Source organism: Anguilla rostrata, chromosome 4, assembly GCF_018555375.3.
Source record: "Anguilla rostrata isolate EN2019 chromosome 4, ASM1855537v3, whole genome shotgun sequence".
NCBI lineage: Eukaryota > Metazoa > Chordata > Actinopteri > Anguilliformes > Anguillidae > Anguilla > Anguilla rostrata.
The window spans coordinates 17,284,220-17,300,375 of record NC_057936.1 but is presented as its reverse complement, the minus strand read 5'-3'; the positions used below and the strand labels follow the sequence as shown (position 1 = coordinate 17,300,375).

The window sequence follows — 16,156 nt, the reverse complement described above, 5'->3', positions numbered from 1 at the left end:
AACTGAAGCTAATAAGGAAAGGAAGGAAAGCCTACATAACCCATTGTTCCTCAGCATCTCCGCATACATATCTGATTCATAATTGCTAATATATATGATAGGACATATTCAAATAAACATGTACAGTATGAACTGTTAGAGACTCACATCAGTTTTCTGTAATTAACTGTATATTCTTTTTGACCATCCTACTCTCTTTTTTGCCTCTTTAAATTATTTACACATGCATTTTCTTGTTGATCTTTCTCCATTTTCATTAAAAGGGGTGATTGTACTATACAATGCAGAAATAATGTCATTATTCAAATACTACTCATACACTATAAAGCAATGTTGCAAATAAGAAGCTGCCTCAAGCTAATAAAAATCTTGAAATGATAAAAAAATCTATTTGTGAATAAACTGCATATATGTTAAGAAAACAATATACATTACCATAAAATACAATAATTTCTGTATTTCTTGTAACACAGGAAATAATTCATATAGAAAATAACTACTTAGAGTATACAGTATAACCTACAATGTTATAATTATGATGAACTCTTCCATAAGTATATTCTTTAGACTTTGAGTGTCATTCATGTGTTCATTACTATTCCAAAGCATTAGAACAGGAACACTTTTTTCATGCATGACAACAGTACTATTCAGTGATTCACACAAATAACGGGCAAAAATCATGTGCCTGATGAATCAAGTAAAATGTTTCAGACTGGACTATATGACATGACAGGTGGAGAGGTAGAGTAGAATAGGATCAAATGGCTGAAGATGGTTACCTCGCATTATGAGACTGTAGCTGCACAATACAGGTTCATATACATTGTTTCATCCATCCAATACTCCATCCAAATACTAGTAGTATTAGCTGTTATAATGCAATAGGTTTTCCCCTCTTGGTTGCATCTTTATAGCATATCTTGTACTGGTCAAAATGTTCAAAACAAGGCCCAAATCTTAAGCCTGATCATAAGAAATGCAAATAAAAGCTGATGCAAGATTGGAAACATTCCTTACTGAAAACAACCTTTAAATAATTAAACTGTGGCTTTTATGACATTTTTTTCACTATCAAAAAAATATGTAATAGGTGTAATGTTCCAAGAAAGGAAGCAATTACAGAAATTCTATTATTCAAAGTTGAGGCTAATGCATATTGCTGACAGAATGATGGTACAGCACAGCGTATACTAAATTGTGAGCCCACACAGCAAGAGAAATATGGTCTAGAGAGAAAGTGACTCTGATTACTGTCTTGGCAGTCATATTCATCCAGAGTTTGTTCTGGGCTTCATGATAATGTTTCCATTTCAGTACTATGGAACTAAACCAAGGGCAGCTTCATGTATTACACTTGAATAACTGCAATTTTAGAATGCGTTTTAGCAATGTTTTAGTTGAAAACTGACATGTGCATTAATAATGGGCCCAGAAAAAAGAAATTGTAAGAAAATTAATAACTAGAAAAACGATAGTAGAAATGTACAGATCAACTCAAAATGAAGAGCTTCAGGTACGATTATTTTATTGTAAGATTATATTATTGTATTATGTCTACTTCTGTCTTCATTTAACAGTTTGCATCCATGACGTCAGTGCAGGCACAGGTTGTAAGTGCAGTCAGAATTCCAATGGTTTTAACCTGGTCTGTTAATCATTTTCTGTTCTGTATATCTGTCGGTCCTGTACTTTCTTCAGTTGAATTACTATTATTATTATTTTAATTTGCTTGGTATACAGCACAATAAAATCCTATTGCAAAGCACTATGATGATGGCTATGGGTGATATTGTATTGTACTGTATATGAACAGTTTTGCTATTTATACTTTACATTTTTTTTCTATTTAAGCAAATGTGTGTATAACTACCTTTTATCTGGGAATTTGCTAAATGGCTAAATTATAAGGAAAAAAAATCCATTTTAAAAACATGAAACACAAGAGTGAACATATCTGATTTCTTCTTACTTCAGCTGTAAATGTCAAAAGCTTGGATATAACAGCTGCTTGATTTAATATTCAACCTTGAGATCTTGAAATTGATGAATAAAGACAGGCATTAAAACCACTGGATTAAGGCTCAACAGTAAAGCATGTGGACACTTTTACTGTAAGAAAAGGTTTTGTGGCTGCCATACTGTTCCTTTGGGGGGGAAAAAAGTGATTTGCTGACACCCTTATCCAAAGCAATATACAATCGAGTCCAGTGTCCATTCCTAAAACTGATAATCCTTTAAATATGTACCAATATCCAAGAAAATTATATATACTGCATTTTAAAATATGCTAAGAGTGTTAAATGCAATACTCTATGTTAAATGCAATTTTGAGGTCTTCTATTTTCTCAGAAGTGTGTAGGTTAAACTGGCTTAAGTTTTGCATGTCCTCTGTATGTGCTACAAAAAATATTTTTTCATGTTTGACAAATGATCAGTAAGCTAATTTTGAAGTTATAGGTTAACAAACAGTGATTACTTTTTGTGTAAATAATAAATACATTTACATTAAAATATTAAATGAGTTCAGTAGGGACCATATGTGCACTATATGACCAAAAGTATCAAGACATTCCTTACTTTAGGGATGTTTTTCATGGTTTGGGCTAGGCCCCTTAGTTTCAGAGAAGGCTAATCTTAATACTACAGCATACAATCATATTCTAGATGATTCTGTGCTTCCCCAACAGTTTGGGGAAGGCCCTTTCCAGTTTCAGCATGACAATACCGCCGGGCACACAGCGAGGTCCATATAGAAATGGTTTTGTCGAGAATGGTGTGGAAGACCTTGACTGGCCTGCACAGAGCCCTGACCTCAACCCCATCCAACACCTTTGGGATCAGTTGGAAAGCCAACTGTGAGCCAGGCCTAATCGCCCGATCAGTGCTTGACCTCACTAATGCTCTTCTGGTTGAATGGAAGCAAATCCCCGCAGCAATGCTCCAACATGTAGTATAAAGCGTTCCCAGAAGAGTGGAGGTTGTTACAGAAGAAAAGGGCCGACGGACTCCATATTAATGCTCATAATTTTGGATGAGATGTTGGATGTCCACACACTTTTGGCCATACAGTGTACTCTATAGGATTTGATTTAACACTGAACATTTTACTGTGTTTGGCTGAAACATAATACATAAAACGTGAGTGTTGAGTGGTCTTACTAACCCAGATTTTTATAAAGTTGCTATTGTAATTACAGCTAATTTTATTTTCATAACATTAGTTCAACATACACACACCCATTTAATAATTCTTTTTTGGCTTTGTTGTATTTTGGCAGTTTCACCTCAAAGCAACATCTGATACTGCCAGCCAGTCTGAAATGAGCAAGTTTATTTGTTGTTCCATTTGAAATTACTGGGCTTCACAGGGATCAGCATATTGGGATTTTTAAAAAAACCCCAGTACCTTCTGGTGTACAATAAAAATATGTTTAATGCATTTCCTAACACAATAACAGATGCCCTTATTCAGGAACAGTGCTTGAAGCAGTTTTAGTTGAGCTGGGTTATCAGAAACAGCCTGTGGGTCCATCGACCGCTAGTCACCTTTCAATATAACTTTAATGACACAGCAAGACCCATAACCCAACTACTGAACCGTCGGCCTCAGTTCAAGTATGTGGATAGCCATCTTGCAAATGAACAAATGATTATGTTTACGCTTGTCGCAATGTTCGGTTTAACTGGTAGCATACGGTGCATGGTGTAGTTTGCAGCCCTGTGCCAATGACTGAATCACAGCTGTGCAGATATACAGAATAACAGCACTCCCTCTCGAGTGACGTTGCGTATGTATTTTATACCACAGTTACTTCCAATCATGCATTGTGATTGGCGGAGATGCAATCCAGGAGTGCTGATATACAGTAAAACAAAACTTGGACCTTATCACCAACCAGGGTCAATCCTCGGTTTACTTTGGATTGTATGCTGTAGCATTTTTTTTCCACTGTGCTCCATCATGTTAACATGATGTATGCTAATGATGTAGTTAGACATGGGGTGGGAATAACATGTATTCTCAGCCATCATCTTTTGTACAGTACATTCACGGTGAATGGCATATCTATGTCCCAAAACAGCAGCTCAACTTGCTTTACTTAACAATGTATAGCATAGGCAATGCTTGTTTAATCATCTGGTTATTAATCAATTTAGAAAAATTACTGTGAGGTGTGTGCCACAATCGCTTTAAAACGCTCTTAAGGATCTTCAGAGCTATGCCAGAAGTCATCCATCTTCCTGATGATGAACTGGTTGATTTTAAGTCTGTTCACATTACATATTGAGTTTCAGTGGCAGCACCCCATCACCTCTGTGATAAAATGCATGTTTTACCATTTGTGTCCACTACTCACTCGGTACTTGTCAAATTAAGTCCTGGGGAAAAGTGCAGTAGTATGAAAGAAGACTAATTTGAAATTGTTTTAACAGCCACATATTTCAGAACACATATGTCTAACCAAGACAAAAAGAAAGATCTCCTTTTTCTGGGCTGCAGTAGAGCAGGTATTCCCACCGGCATATTATGGACAGTTCTTTGGTAATGGGATCATGAAGAGAAACTGGCTGGAACTCACAGCAAATTCATTTGTGGAAGGCAAGGCCATGATGTTACAAAAGCTAGAGAATCAGCTGCTGTTAGCAGCACCCTGGAGCTATAATAACATCATTAGGCAGGAGTAAGGAAGAATACAGAGAGCTCCATAATGTTTGGGACAAACACATACATTTTTTTCTTGATTTGGCTCTGTACTCCACAGTTTTAGATTTGTAAAGATCAATCAGCTTTCAATCAACATGAGTACCAGAGTTGTACCAATAAAAGTCAAAGAAGCCATTATGAGGTAGAGGAAAAGAAAAAAACATTAAAAGACATAGGCCAAACCTTAGGCTTACCAAAATCATCTGTTTGGAGCATCATTAAGAAGGCAGAAAGCACTGGTGAGCTCAGTAATCACAAAGGGCCCTGAAGGTCAAGAAAGACCTCTAAAATTGATGACCGAAGAATTCTCAACATAATGAAGGAAAACCCACAAACACCTGTCAGACAGATCACAAACACTCTTTAGGAGGCAGAGACCACTATCCACAGACGACTTTAAGAACAGAACTACAGAAGCTACCAGATGCAAACTACAATTTAGCCACAAAAACAGGATGGCCAGGTTACAGTTTGTACAATTTATAAGAAGTACCTAAAGGTTTCTGCAGTAATGGAAAAAGGTCTTGTGGACAGATGAGACCAAGATTCACACGTATCAGAGTGATGGCAAAAGCAAAGTGTGGAAGCTAAATGTAACTACCCAAGACGCAAAGCACTCCCCCCTGCCTCATCTATGAAACTATCATCTATGGTGGGGGTGTTATGGTTTGGGCATGTATGGCTGCCACTGGTGCTGGCTCACTTGTCTTCTTTGATGATGCAACTGCAGATAGCAGCAGCAGAATGAATTCGGAAGTATCTGCTCAGGTTCAGCCAAATGCATCCAAACTCATTGGATGGTGCTTCATCCCACAGCAAGACAATGATCCCAAACATGCTGCTTAAAAGAAGCAACAAATTAGTTTTTTCAAAAACTGGAAAAGTCTTGACTGGTCAAGTCAGTCACCTGATCTGAATCCAATTAAACATGTGTTCAATATGCAGAAGAAAAACCTAAGGCAACTAGCCCCTGAAACAAGTAGCAGCTGAAGATGGCTTCAGTACAGGTCTGGGAAAGCATCAGCAGAAAATATATTCAGCACCTAGTGATGTCTATGGGTCACAGACTTCAAGCATTGCATGCAAAGGATATGTGACAAAGTACTAAACAGGACTACTTTCCTTTACATGGCATTAATATGTCCCAAACATTATTGGGCATGTGGGAATGTGTTATTTTTCCCATGGCTGCCATGTAAGTAAGAACAAGCAGCAAGATTACCATTTGTGCATGGATAGACAAGAATAAGGCAGGTACCTCCACTGGAATATGTCCATCTACATGCTTGTGTCGGCAAAAATCTGCCAGTTGTCAATGAAGGCAATAAACATGCCAGGATTGGACAATGTGCCAGTGGGCCTGTTGCGAATATTGAATTCAGCCAGAGGATGTTCAGCCCATCTGGTATCACTTAGATACACCCAGAATCAATTGTTTCACCTCAAGGAAATCAGTACAGTGACACCTGCTCACCTCCAAACAAAAGGAAGGCAGTGGAAGCCTAGTGCTCACATACCAAGCAGTGATCCATAGATATTAGTATCCCGAATACCAAAACAGACATCATAAAGCTTCCTTTCAGACAGGATTTGCAGTCACAAGTTACGTTCCTGACCTATAAGAGAGCCAGCCATTAGCTATGGGACTGTACCTACCTGTAGTATGCACCTTGCAGAGTGGGGTGCTTTGACTACAGGTGGCAGAGATATGGGGCAAGGTGTATCCATAGTCCTGAGTGACTCACCTGCACATATAATAGCTTTTTGATGGTCGAACTAACCAGCAACACTCAAATAGTTTATGCAGGCAGTTAACACTGTCTGCAAACATACTTCAGGGCTAACTAGGAATAACATCCTTGTCAGGCAATGAAAGTGAAAAGAAGTAACCCCAGATGCTTTTATACAGAGAAATAGGTGCTCAACAGCCAGGACATATACCAACAGAATCCTTACCCAGAATTTTCTATTGAGAAGCTCAACAGATAAGGTATGGAATGCATGGAAGCCATGTTTGTATTATGTGAAGGGTATGACCTTTTCAACTATCCCATACCCTCTGACATATTTTAGAGGTTCTCAACCAGCCTGGTCTCCCCTCTAGCACACCACATCCTCCACCTGTACTAATGCACTCTAGTTCATCAACAGATTATTAACATATCTATTAACATCAACTAATAAAATGTAATGTAGATCAGTATGTTCTTTTCGCTAGTTATTTGTCATATAAAGTAGTCCACTTACTACACATTGTCATACCTAATACAAATACTTTAATAAGCAACCATTTCAGTGATTTGAATTAACCACTCAGAAGTGATTATTACACTGCTTACTACAAATTAAGGACACAAATAGATTTGGTTTCTTTGGTTTCTACTCTTAGTTCCTTCATGACTTTTATTCAGAACATTATTCAGTTGGAGCCAGTCAAACTCAAGCCAGTATCTCCACCCCTAAATTATGTATGCAGAAACCATCTGACTGTGTAATCTGTGACAGAGGGCAGGGGGAATGATAAGCCCCTGCAGCTTTTCTTGCCTGGTGATGAATATGTTTTGAATACAGGATTGCCAGAGGAATGCTTTCATCAAGTAGCAAAACAAGAGGGCAACAGAGCAGGCAAGGATTCCAACCTTATTTATCAAGACACCGGCTGCTTAACCGAGTTAATCACCCTAGAGTGTGTTGTTTCTGAACATTCTTCCCTACGCAGTTCTGTGCGGCAGTCGGTACCACACAGCTTGCTGGGTTTATTCTATTTCTGTCAAGCAAATGTAGCATGAAGATGCGTTTAGCAAGTGAACCCTGGGTGAAAGGACTGTTCATCCATTGCAGGTTTAAGGCCATTGTTTATGTAGAACTTTCCTTTGGCTTTAGCTATCTAAATTTGAACTGGCCGATCATCTCAGCTTACAGTAGACCAGAACAATGTTTGGCAGTTGATGGCAGTTTTGCTTTAACAGATGTTGTTCCCAGTAATTGGAGCACTTGTCAATCTGATGACAGCTTTACATCCCACAAGCTACAGCTCAATGTGTAGTTTTCATGTGTATCAGTCAACATTACAGTTTTTGTAATGTTGTTTTTTTCCTCACTGGGACTGGACTGGAACACAAGGAAAATGAAAATGTGTGGTTCTGCATGGGAAAAGCTTCTATTCCTTTGCGTAAAAACTTCAATAAAATGTTCACAAATTGCCATCAAGATGAATTTAGTTCAGTTCCGGATATACTGGACCATTGATTTGGTTTCCAACTGTTCTTAGCCATTTACACAATGACACTAGTCAGCATGCCACAGTATTCCCAGCCAATGCATAGAAGGAAAACAAGTGAGGAGATTCACTGTTTTGATTTTAACTTGGTTCAATTCACAAGATTGTTATGAAAACCCATTTCCCAAGAACCATTTTATCCCTATCGGAAACTGCTGTATGCAATGTGTTCAACTTTATAAGTACATTAAAATACAATAAAATCAATACTCAAAAATGTTTAACATTTTTCTTGAACAAAATCAAATTGAGGATAATTTGAGGATCGTTTCTTTGGATGAAAAAGAGACAGGGAGACATTTTTTTACTCCCTTTGACAGACTGCAGACACAGGAACTGGGCTATTTACAGAAGTAATTAAGATGGAAGGATCAGAATGCTTTAAACAATGAAATGTAACTTAAGCGACACCAAACTACTGTATTTCATCTGTGCTACGCTAACGAGGAAGCAGTAACATTTCATATTATCATACAATTTTGGTAAATAGTTTATTTTCAAATAATCCATACAAGGGAATGCTTGTCATGTACATATTTAGAATTTTTAAACCACCAAAGTTTTGAAGCAGCGCTGTTGACACTAAAACTGTTCTCTTTATCACTCCTAATTTTCTTATTGACTTTAAAGTGATAAATTAAGAGTATTCACTTGTTATAAACACTGTCAAGGTAAAAAGTTCAAAAAAGTTAGCATATTTAGCAGGGTTATACAAGCTTCACTACATATACATAATTCATAATGCTGCTCCAGAGCTCTGTGGTCCCGAATATTTTTACCATTTTCAAACCTTAGAAAAATGAGAGGCTTCCACATCCTGTATATATCACATCACTAGAAGAACCTATATAATGCTTCCATTCCAAAGAAGAAAAGATTTAGAAGACAATGATAGTTTGAGGTAATGCAATTTTGTTTCCTTCATGAAGTCAAAAGATGGAGATGATTAATCTCAGATAATCTATCAATATTTTGAATAACCCTGCCATTTTAAATTTGAATCTCATATATATGTAAATGGTTCCAGCTCCCCTACTGTCTCTTTACACGATACTCTTTATTTGTTCAAACTGGCGATATATGATTCAAATATAGAATAAATGTCTTGCATCTGACAACACAAAGATGCCATCAGAAGATATTCTAAAACTTGAAAGTTTTCTGATAATACGTAAACATCTTTTCTCATCTCATTGCGTCTTTAACCTGAGCTGAGCATACAAATACAATTACCAGACATAATGGCAAAAAGTTGCTTCTCTGATGGTAAGTATGCAGAAACGTCAAATATGTACACAGTGTCATTTTAATAATAGTGCTCATTCAAATGCACAATGTCTAGCTATCTAGTTATCAACTACCATAGCAGCAGTAGAACTGGGCTGGAAAATAAATGCCAGGACTGTTGGGCTAAGAGCAGGAGTGACTGGCATGACATTAGCCTTGCTGATTGCTGAAACCTCGCTTATACCCACTTATCCTGGGCAGAGTCACGGGGGGGTGGGTGGGGGGGGGTGCAAAATTAAGATATCCTACAACATTTAATGAGAAATATCTAATAGCCCATCTCTCTGCATATTCATTTCATTAATACACGCTTTAACATTTCACCAAAATTTTGCACTTCAGCCACAGCTCTGAACATGACAAGCAGGGATGCTGTGTTGTGACAGGTGTGTGTAATGCTATTGAAATCTGTGTCCTCAGGCAAATCCTTCTATATAAGTAAGTAGGTTACATACCCTGGTCGATGGTTTTGATCAGTTAATTTACAATATGCAGCTATTGAGCTCAAAGCATATGGTTTTGATGCCCCTTAATACCTAACTTGATTATGCGGCACAGAGATGGCTATACTGTAGATATGTAGTTAAGACAGTGTGATTCAAGGACCGGGGTTCTTATAGAGACGCTCCACCTTGTTGCGTGAACATAGTAAGGGACATCTCCCTATCAATTTTTACCCTTTAAAAGATAACACAACCTTTTCCAAAAATAATTTTCATGCTACCTGAATACAGCTGAGCTTAGCATCAAAAGAAAGCCAAGAAAGTCATAATTACCCTTATGCTGGTCATTGAAGTAACTGAAATAATTAGGACATGATATTGTCACCACTTCTCCAACCTTGGCTGAAGGCCAACAGGTGATTTTGTCCCACATCCCTTTACAACCTGCCAAGTGAACAGAAGACTGTTAGAACACTATCAAAAAGCATTAAGCATGTGTTAACATACAACACACATTTTGTGTTACTACTTTTGTGTCAAAGTTACTACTTTTGAGTTACAAATATACAAAAGGGGATTTTTTTAAAACACAGACAGTATTGAAAGTAATATAAAATGTATTGTCCTTAACTAGACTTGAAGGTGTGTTAAAAATGACACATAATGTGTTTTTAACACATCTTTTTTGAGAGTAAACACAAATGGGAGATTAAATAAAACACACTTGGACTGTTAAAGGGCATATGAAATTCAATAAAACCAAACCAAACCATTCTCAATTCATTTTTGATGCACAGCAATGGGATGTTATCACAGTTGCATATACAGTTGCTAATTAAAAATAACATCTACTGCCCTGCTGCAGTAATGTAATAAAAAATAAACTTGTTAATGAATTAAATAAAGCACTTTGTGAATCTCTTCTCCTTGCTGTTTACATTTTGCTGTTCACTGTTTGTTGCTGCAGGAGGTTTAAAATCAGCAAAATCATGGTAACTAAATAAAACATCAACAGGATGAAGTCAACCATGTGTCTGTTTTATAAGATTGCTCGTAAGTCCAATAATATTGGAGAAACATTGCTTATCTCTAGGGTTGTTGAATTTTCACATGCTACTCTGCTCTTCAAGGTTAAAAGTGTGAGTTGTCCATTGTAATTGACAGAATTGTGACAACCAATCAAAGAGATGTGACAGCAGGACCTTACAGCCTATGGCATCCAGAGATGATTGAAGCCTTTGGAGCGTACTGTCAAGCACAGTAAAATATGTACACATTAGGTATCAGGCCAGTGTACAATTTGATTAGAATTCAACTTGCTCATTTTTTTAAACTAGATTGAAATGCAGTACTTTGTTCATGTGTAGTGTTCTTTGGTCATACAAAGGGAGATGATTAAAAGGTAAATGCATTTACACAGAAATCATCTGCATAGAAATGAAGGACACACTCTGCATAAACATACTGGTGTACATATATGTCCCGGACATAAGGCAATTAAATCCCGCAAGAACAAAGACAGAAATAAGTATTCATAAAAATGGATGCATTTCAGACAAGATTTAATTTAATGCCATGCTTCATGTTTAATGAAATACAGGGTTACTACTGAAAGCAATTGAAAACAAAGGGAGTGGAGTTTAACTGATCCAGACTTTAATGTGAACACTATAGCCTCAGAGCAAGCTCAAAGCAAGGTCGTTGATGATGCAGCATTTTTAATCAGGATGAACCAGTTTATTGTGCCCGGTCGTATTATGCTGGTAGGAGCTTGTGTGTGCACTTGTATCAAACTTTCAGTATTAGAACCACTAAGTGCATATATTTCTTGAAAAGGGATTTCTTCAGATATGGGGTTGTAAATATTAGGTTATCCTGCTCAGTGCTGAAAAAAATAAGGATCTTTGTTGTCCAAATGAAAGATGCCCAATTCCACACTGTTAGCAAGACAAAAGGCCGTGCTTTCCCAGAACACATTAATATCTGTCTCATAACTGTCGTAAATGAACCATGTAGTTCTATTAGATAGAACACTATAATAAATTCTTTAAAGTGGGAGACCAAAATAAATTATCTCTTTACTTTACTGGTATTTAGCAGACACTCTTCTCCAGAGCAACTTATAGTACAATTACAAGCGCAAAGACCAGGGATCAAAGCACACTAAATCCCTAGAGGGTGAAAGAACAATGCCAGGAGAGACAGCAAGTGCAAGAAGTGCAGGCTCAACTGACAATTTCTCAGCTACCCTAATGAACATTAAACTAAGTTATAGAAACCAAAACCCCAATGAGCTTTAAAATAAATAAATTAACAACAAAAAAGAGGCTCTAATACAGGCTATGAAAACAAAAAATAACTTGAATCTAACCTTTAATTTTGATGGAGAAAAAAGAAGAAAAACTTCTTTGTGCCTGGTGGCAACTGTTTGTAAATGTTACTGTTAGTAGTCATGCCGGGGTCGTGAATGTCAGTAAACATGCTGAGTGGTCAATGTTGGTAACTAGCCGGTTTTTGCTTTCTACCTCCTATGTATGGCTGCTTTTTTTATTAGGTGTTATGCTGCCTGCATGCAACTGTAAACTCTACATACTGCACTGCAAAGTATGATCAAGCAAGCATGAACCCTGCACTCTTTTTTGTTCTTAATCTTGCTTGTGTTCCCTCAGGCTATAAATCCCAGAAAACTATTTCTTAATGTTTATCTCAGTAACAAAGTACAACAGTAAATCAATACATCAGTCAAGTTTTAAAAGAATGAAATTGAAATTAGACATGAGGTTAATAGCACCTGTTAAATTCCTTTGGGTTGGAAGACAAAGGCAATCCATACTCAAAAAAGATTAATGCAAGATACATTTAATATCCTGCTTCCCTTTAGAGTATATTTACTGTTGTTTCGTAAAATTTAAAGTTTTTTATGTGAATTGACATTCCATAGCTTATGTTACAGAAATAAATTAAATTGCATATCGTTCAGTTAATGATATCGTTCAGCTAATTAAAAACAGTTCAGTATTTCAAAAACAGTACAACACACTCAATGCAATTTAACATGGATATTCACATTTGCAGACATGGATCTCCACAACAATGAACCTAAATGAACTGAGACAGTTCAATTGTTGCTACACTGAAGACACATGACTTGTGGGATACTGTAGTTTTTCAGTGTTCATTGCCATTGAGATTGTGATTAAAAAGCAGGCGAAAGGCTGCACTCAGGTGCTTGGTACTGTACAATTCAAACATTTCACATTCTCCCCAAGGAATGTTAATAAATGGCCAGTGGCTTATTTTATTTTTTAGACTACCGAGAGAGTGGAACAAAATGTTGGTAAGGTTTTCAAGGGTGTTACTGTATTAGAGCTTCACTAGAGATCCCAATGAGATGTCTTTGGATTTACTATACCATTGATTCCTTCTTCTTTCCTTAGGAGCTCCCTGACTTGTATCGCTTCTGCTCACTTCAAAGAATAGTCTGTCCTCCCTGATTGTTGATTAATCTCACTTACAAAAGGAGGAGGAGGCACATAGGGTCACTTATATCACAGCTCGCTGAAGGTTCAAGAGGGTTCATAAGGTATGAATACTCAAAAGACTACAGTACAGTGATGAAGCGAATTGAATCATTTATTTATCATCTTTCATGTCAAAAGGCTGATTGGCTATAATACAAGTAATTTCACATCACACATAATACAATGGACAGCACTGCGGGGGAAAGAGAGAAGAGATAAGTAGAGATAAGACATGTGTAATACCAATAAGAAACACCTGCTCCATCTCCCTTGAAATATGTATAACTGAGTACACTGGAATACTCTAATGTTCAAGATAATATGAAGAATACAAGAACACCTAATGCACTGTAGGTTCGGATGTATTGGCATTACAGGGAGTGACAGTAAAGCAAGTGTCTTCCGTGAGGTATATATGATATATTGTTATTCAGTTTCTCTCCATAGTTTGATTTAAAGTACAATGTCAGACAAGAGCCCCAGGCACAAGTAGATGCAAAGCAACCATATAACATCAAAGATCCACCACCATATTTTACTGTAGGTATGATGCCCTTTTCAACATAAGCACCCTTCTCCGAACACCAAACTTACCACTCGTGTGCATGGACAAAAAGCTCATGTTTGGTCCCAGCTGTCCATAACATCCAGTCTTGAATGCTTGTTTTTGTTGATTTCCCTCAATAGGGGCTTTTTCTCTGGGAAGACTTTTTTTTAAATCTAGTGCATGGAGGTATGTTATGGTAGATATGGAGACACTGTCTCCCTAAGAGGCAACCAAGTTTGCATCCTGTAGATCTCCAACTGCGGCCCTTGAATTTTTCTTTGCCTCCCAAACAAAGCTATCTGCCTCACTGTGTGTGGAGGCAAGATGCACTTGTGTCTTCTACCATGCAGGTTCACCACTATTACAGTCCTTTTTAAATAATTATTGACCTAATGGTGGTCTGGTGGAAATTGGAATCTTTCTTTTTTTATTTATTTATTTGTATGTGGCAATCTAACTTGTAATGGTGAACAACCCTTTGCCTTGTTTCTTTTGATAGTTCTTTGCCTTTCCCCATGGTGAAGGATGATGTGGATTTTATATGTGTGGTACTTCATTTTTATACCCCATGAAGCCATGGGCCACAATACAGTTGAGAGGGTTGAGATGAACTTTAAAAAGCAGCATGTCAATGCATTTTTTTAAAATTATTATTTTTGTTAAAAATTATTTTTTAGTGTGTGAATAATTGCAACATCTTTTCTGAAAACAAAAAAGGTTTGGGAGGAACCTTGCTCATCCAGGAATTCTGTTTTTAACAGTATCATAGTCTGCTGAATAAAATACAAATAGATTAATTTGGAATTAACAGTGCCGTTTTCAAAGTCTTCTGGTGCTGTGGTGTTGCTTAGTGAATTGCACTGGACAAGCCAGATAAAATGTTTCTTATACTGGAGAAAAGAGAAGGCAAACTTAACTTTCCATAGGATGTGCTTTTATGGCTGTATTAAAAGAAGCCTTCAGGAGAGACAAAGAGTACTGGAGTTTGTTTCAGTGAATTACAATTGCCCCGTATTGCACCAGTATAAAGGTTTAAGGGAGATACACTGCATAGCCAAAGGTATGTATACACGTGACATCCAACATCTCATCCAAAATTATGAGCATTAATATGGAGTTGGTCCACCCTTTGCTTCTATAAGAAGCGCCACTCTTCTGGAAAGGCTTTATACTAGATGTCGGAGCATTGCTGCAGGGATTTGTTTCCATTCAGCCAGAAAAGCATTAGTGAGGTCAAGCAACGATTGGGCGATTAGGCCTGGCTCACAGTTGGCTTTCCAATTGATCCCAAAGGTGTTTGGGTTGAGGTCAGGGCTTTGTGCAGGCCAGTCAAGTTCTTCCACACTGTTCTCATCAAAACCATTTCTATATGGACCTCGCTGTGTGCCGGGGGGCAATGTCATGCTGAAACAAGAAAGGGCCTTCCCTAAACTGTTGGAGAAGCACAGAATCATCTAGAATATGACTGTATGCTGTAACATTAAGATTTGTCTTCACTGGAACTAAGGGGCCTAGCCAAAATCATGAAAAACAGTCCCAGATCAACGGGTGTCCAGATACATTTGGTAATATAATGTAATTTGCAAAGTGAGAATGAGTACTGATCTTCTGTAGAGAAAGCATTCCGCTTGCCCACATCATTCGTAACAGCTGGGTATTTTTCCAGGTTGATTCACAGTGCATTCCAGCCCTGCCAATAAATCCTCTGTTACATGTGCACAGTCAGAGTGTTTATGAGTCTGAAAGGGTGTGCGCTGAGCCCCTGACACATGCTGCGCTTACCAGAAGTGACATTTTCCATCTGTGCTTCGCACTTTTCTCTTTCAACCTCAATTTCATTCAAGACGTCACACATCTGCACTGACGGAACCTGTTGGAACAAAAAGAAATTGATAAATTTAGTACATAATAACTTACATATTTGAAAATGATTGTGATGCTCTTCAAAGTTTGTCAGCTGTCAGACTCTTAATTTTGATGTCAATCAAAACTGATGTGTACAGACCATTCAAAATAAATCATTTTTCCCACTGCTGAAAATGCTCCTTCTGTACGGTCACAGTGTCCTTTCCAATAATCACAAATTAGATGTGACGGGTGAATAATAGCGAAATTGGTCACACTGTACACATTCAAAGCCAATGGCAAATGCAACCAGCCACTGACACAAAGCCCTGGAGGTAATGGAAAATGTGCAGCACTAAGGAACTGCTGGAGAAGTCCACTTCAGTCAGTGCTGATGAAAAGGGGTACAATAAGAAATAGGACAGTGAATTGACATAACTCCCTAAGACACAAGCTAAATGATACCTGAGTGTCTTTAACTTACATATTGTAAAGCTATTTACAGACCTTATCATTACACATTTG

At 37.5% G+C, this 16,156-nt stretch overlaps 1 protein-coding gene across 4 annotated transcripts in view; it reads right to left on the bottom strand.

Annotated features, from left to right (window-relative positions):
- vipr1b (vasoactive intestinal peptide receptor 1b) overlaps positions 1-16,156 on the bottom strand; it is a 50,822-nt gene that overhangs the window by 24,374 nt on the left and 10,292 nt on the right. For all 4 annotated transcript variants that reach the window (XM_064331019.1, XM_064331017.1, XM_064331020.1 and 1 more), the window contains exons 2-3: positions 15,569-15,656; positions 10,052-10,162 (exon numbers count right to left, since the gene is read on the bottom strand). In XM_064331019.1, coding sequence (XP_064187089.1) covers positions 10,052-10,162; positions 15,569-15,656 — 199 coding nt within the window. The remainder of the gene's footprint in view (positions 1-10,051; positions 10,163-15,568; positions 15,657-16,156) is intronic.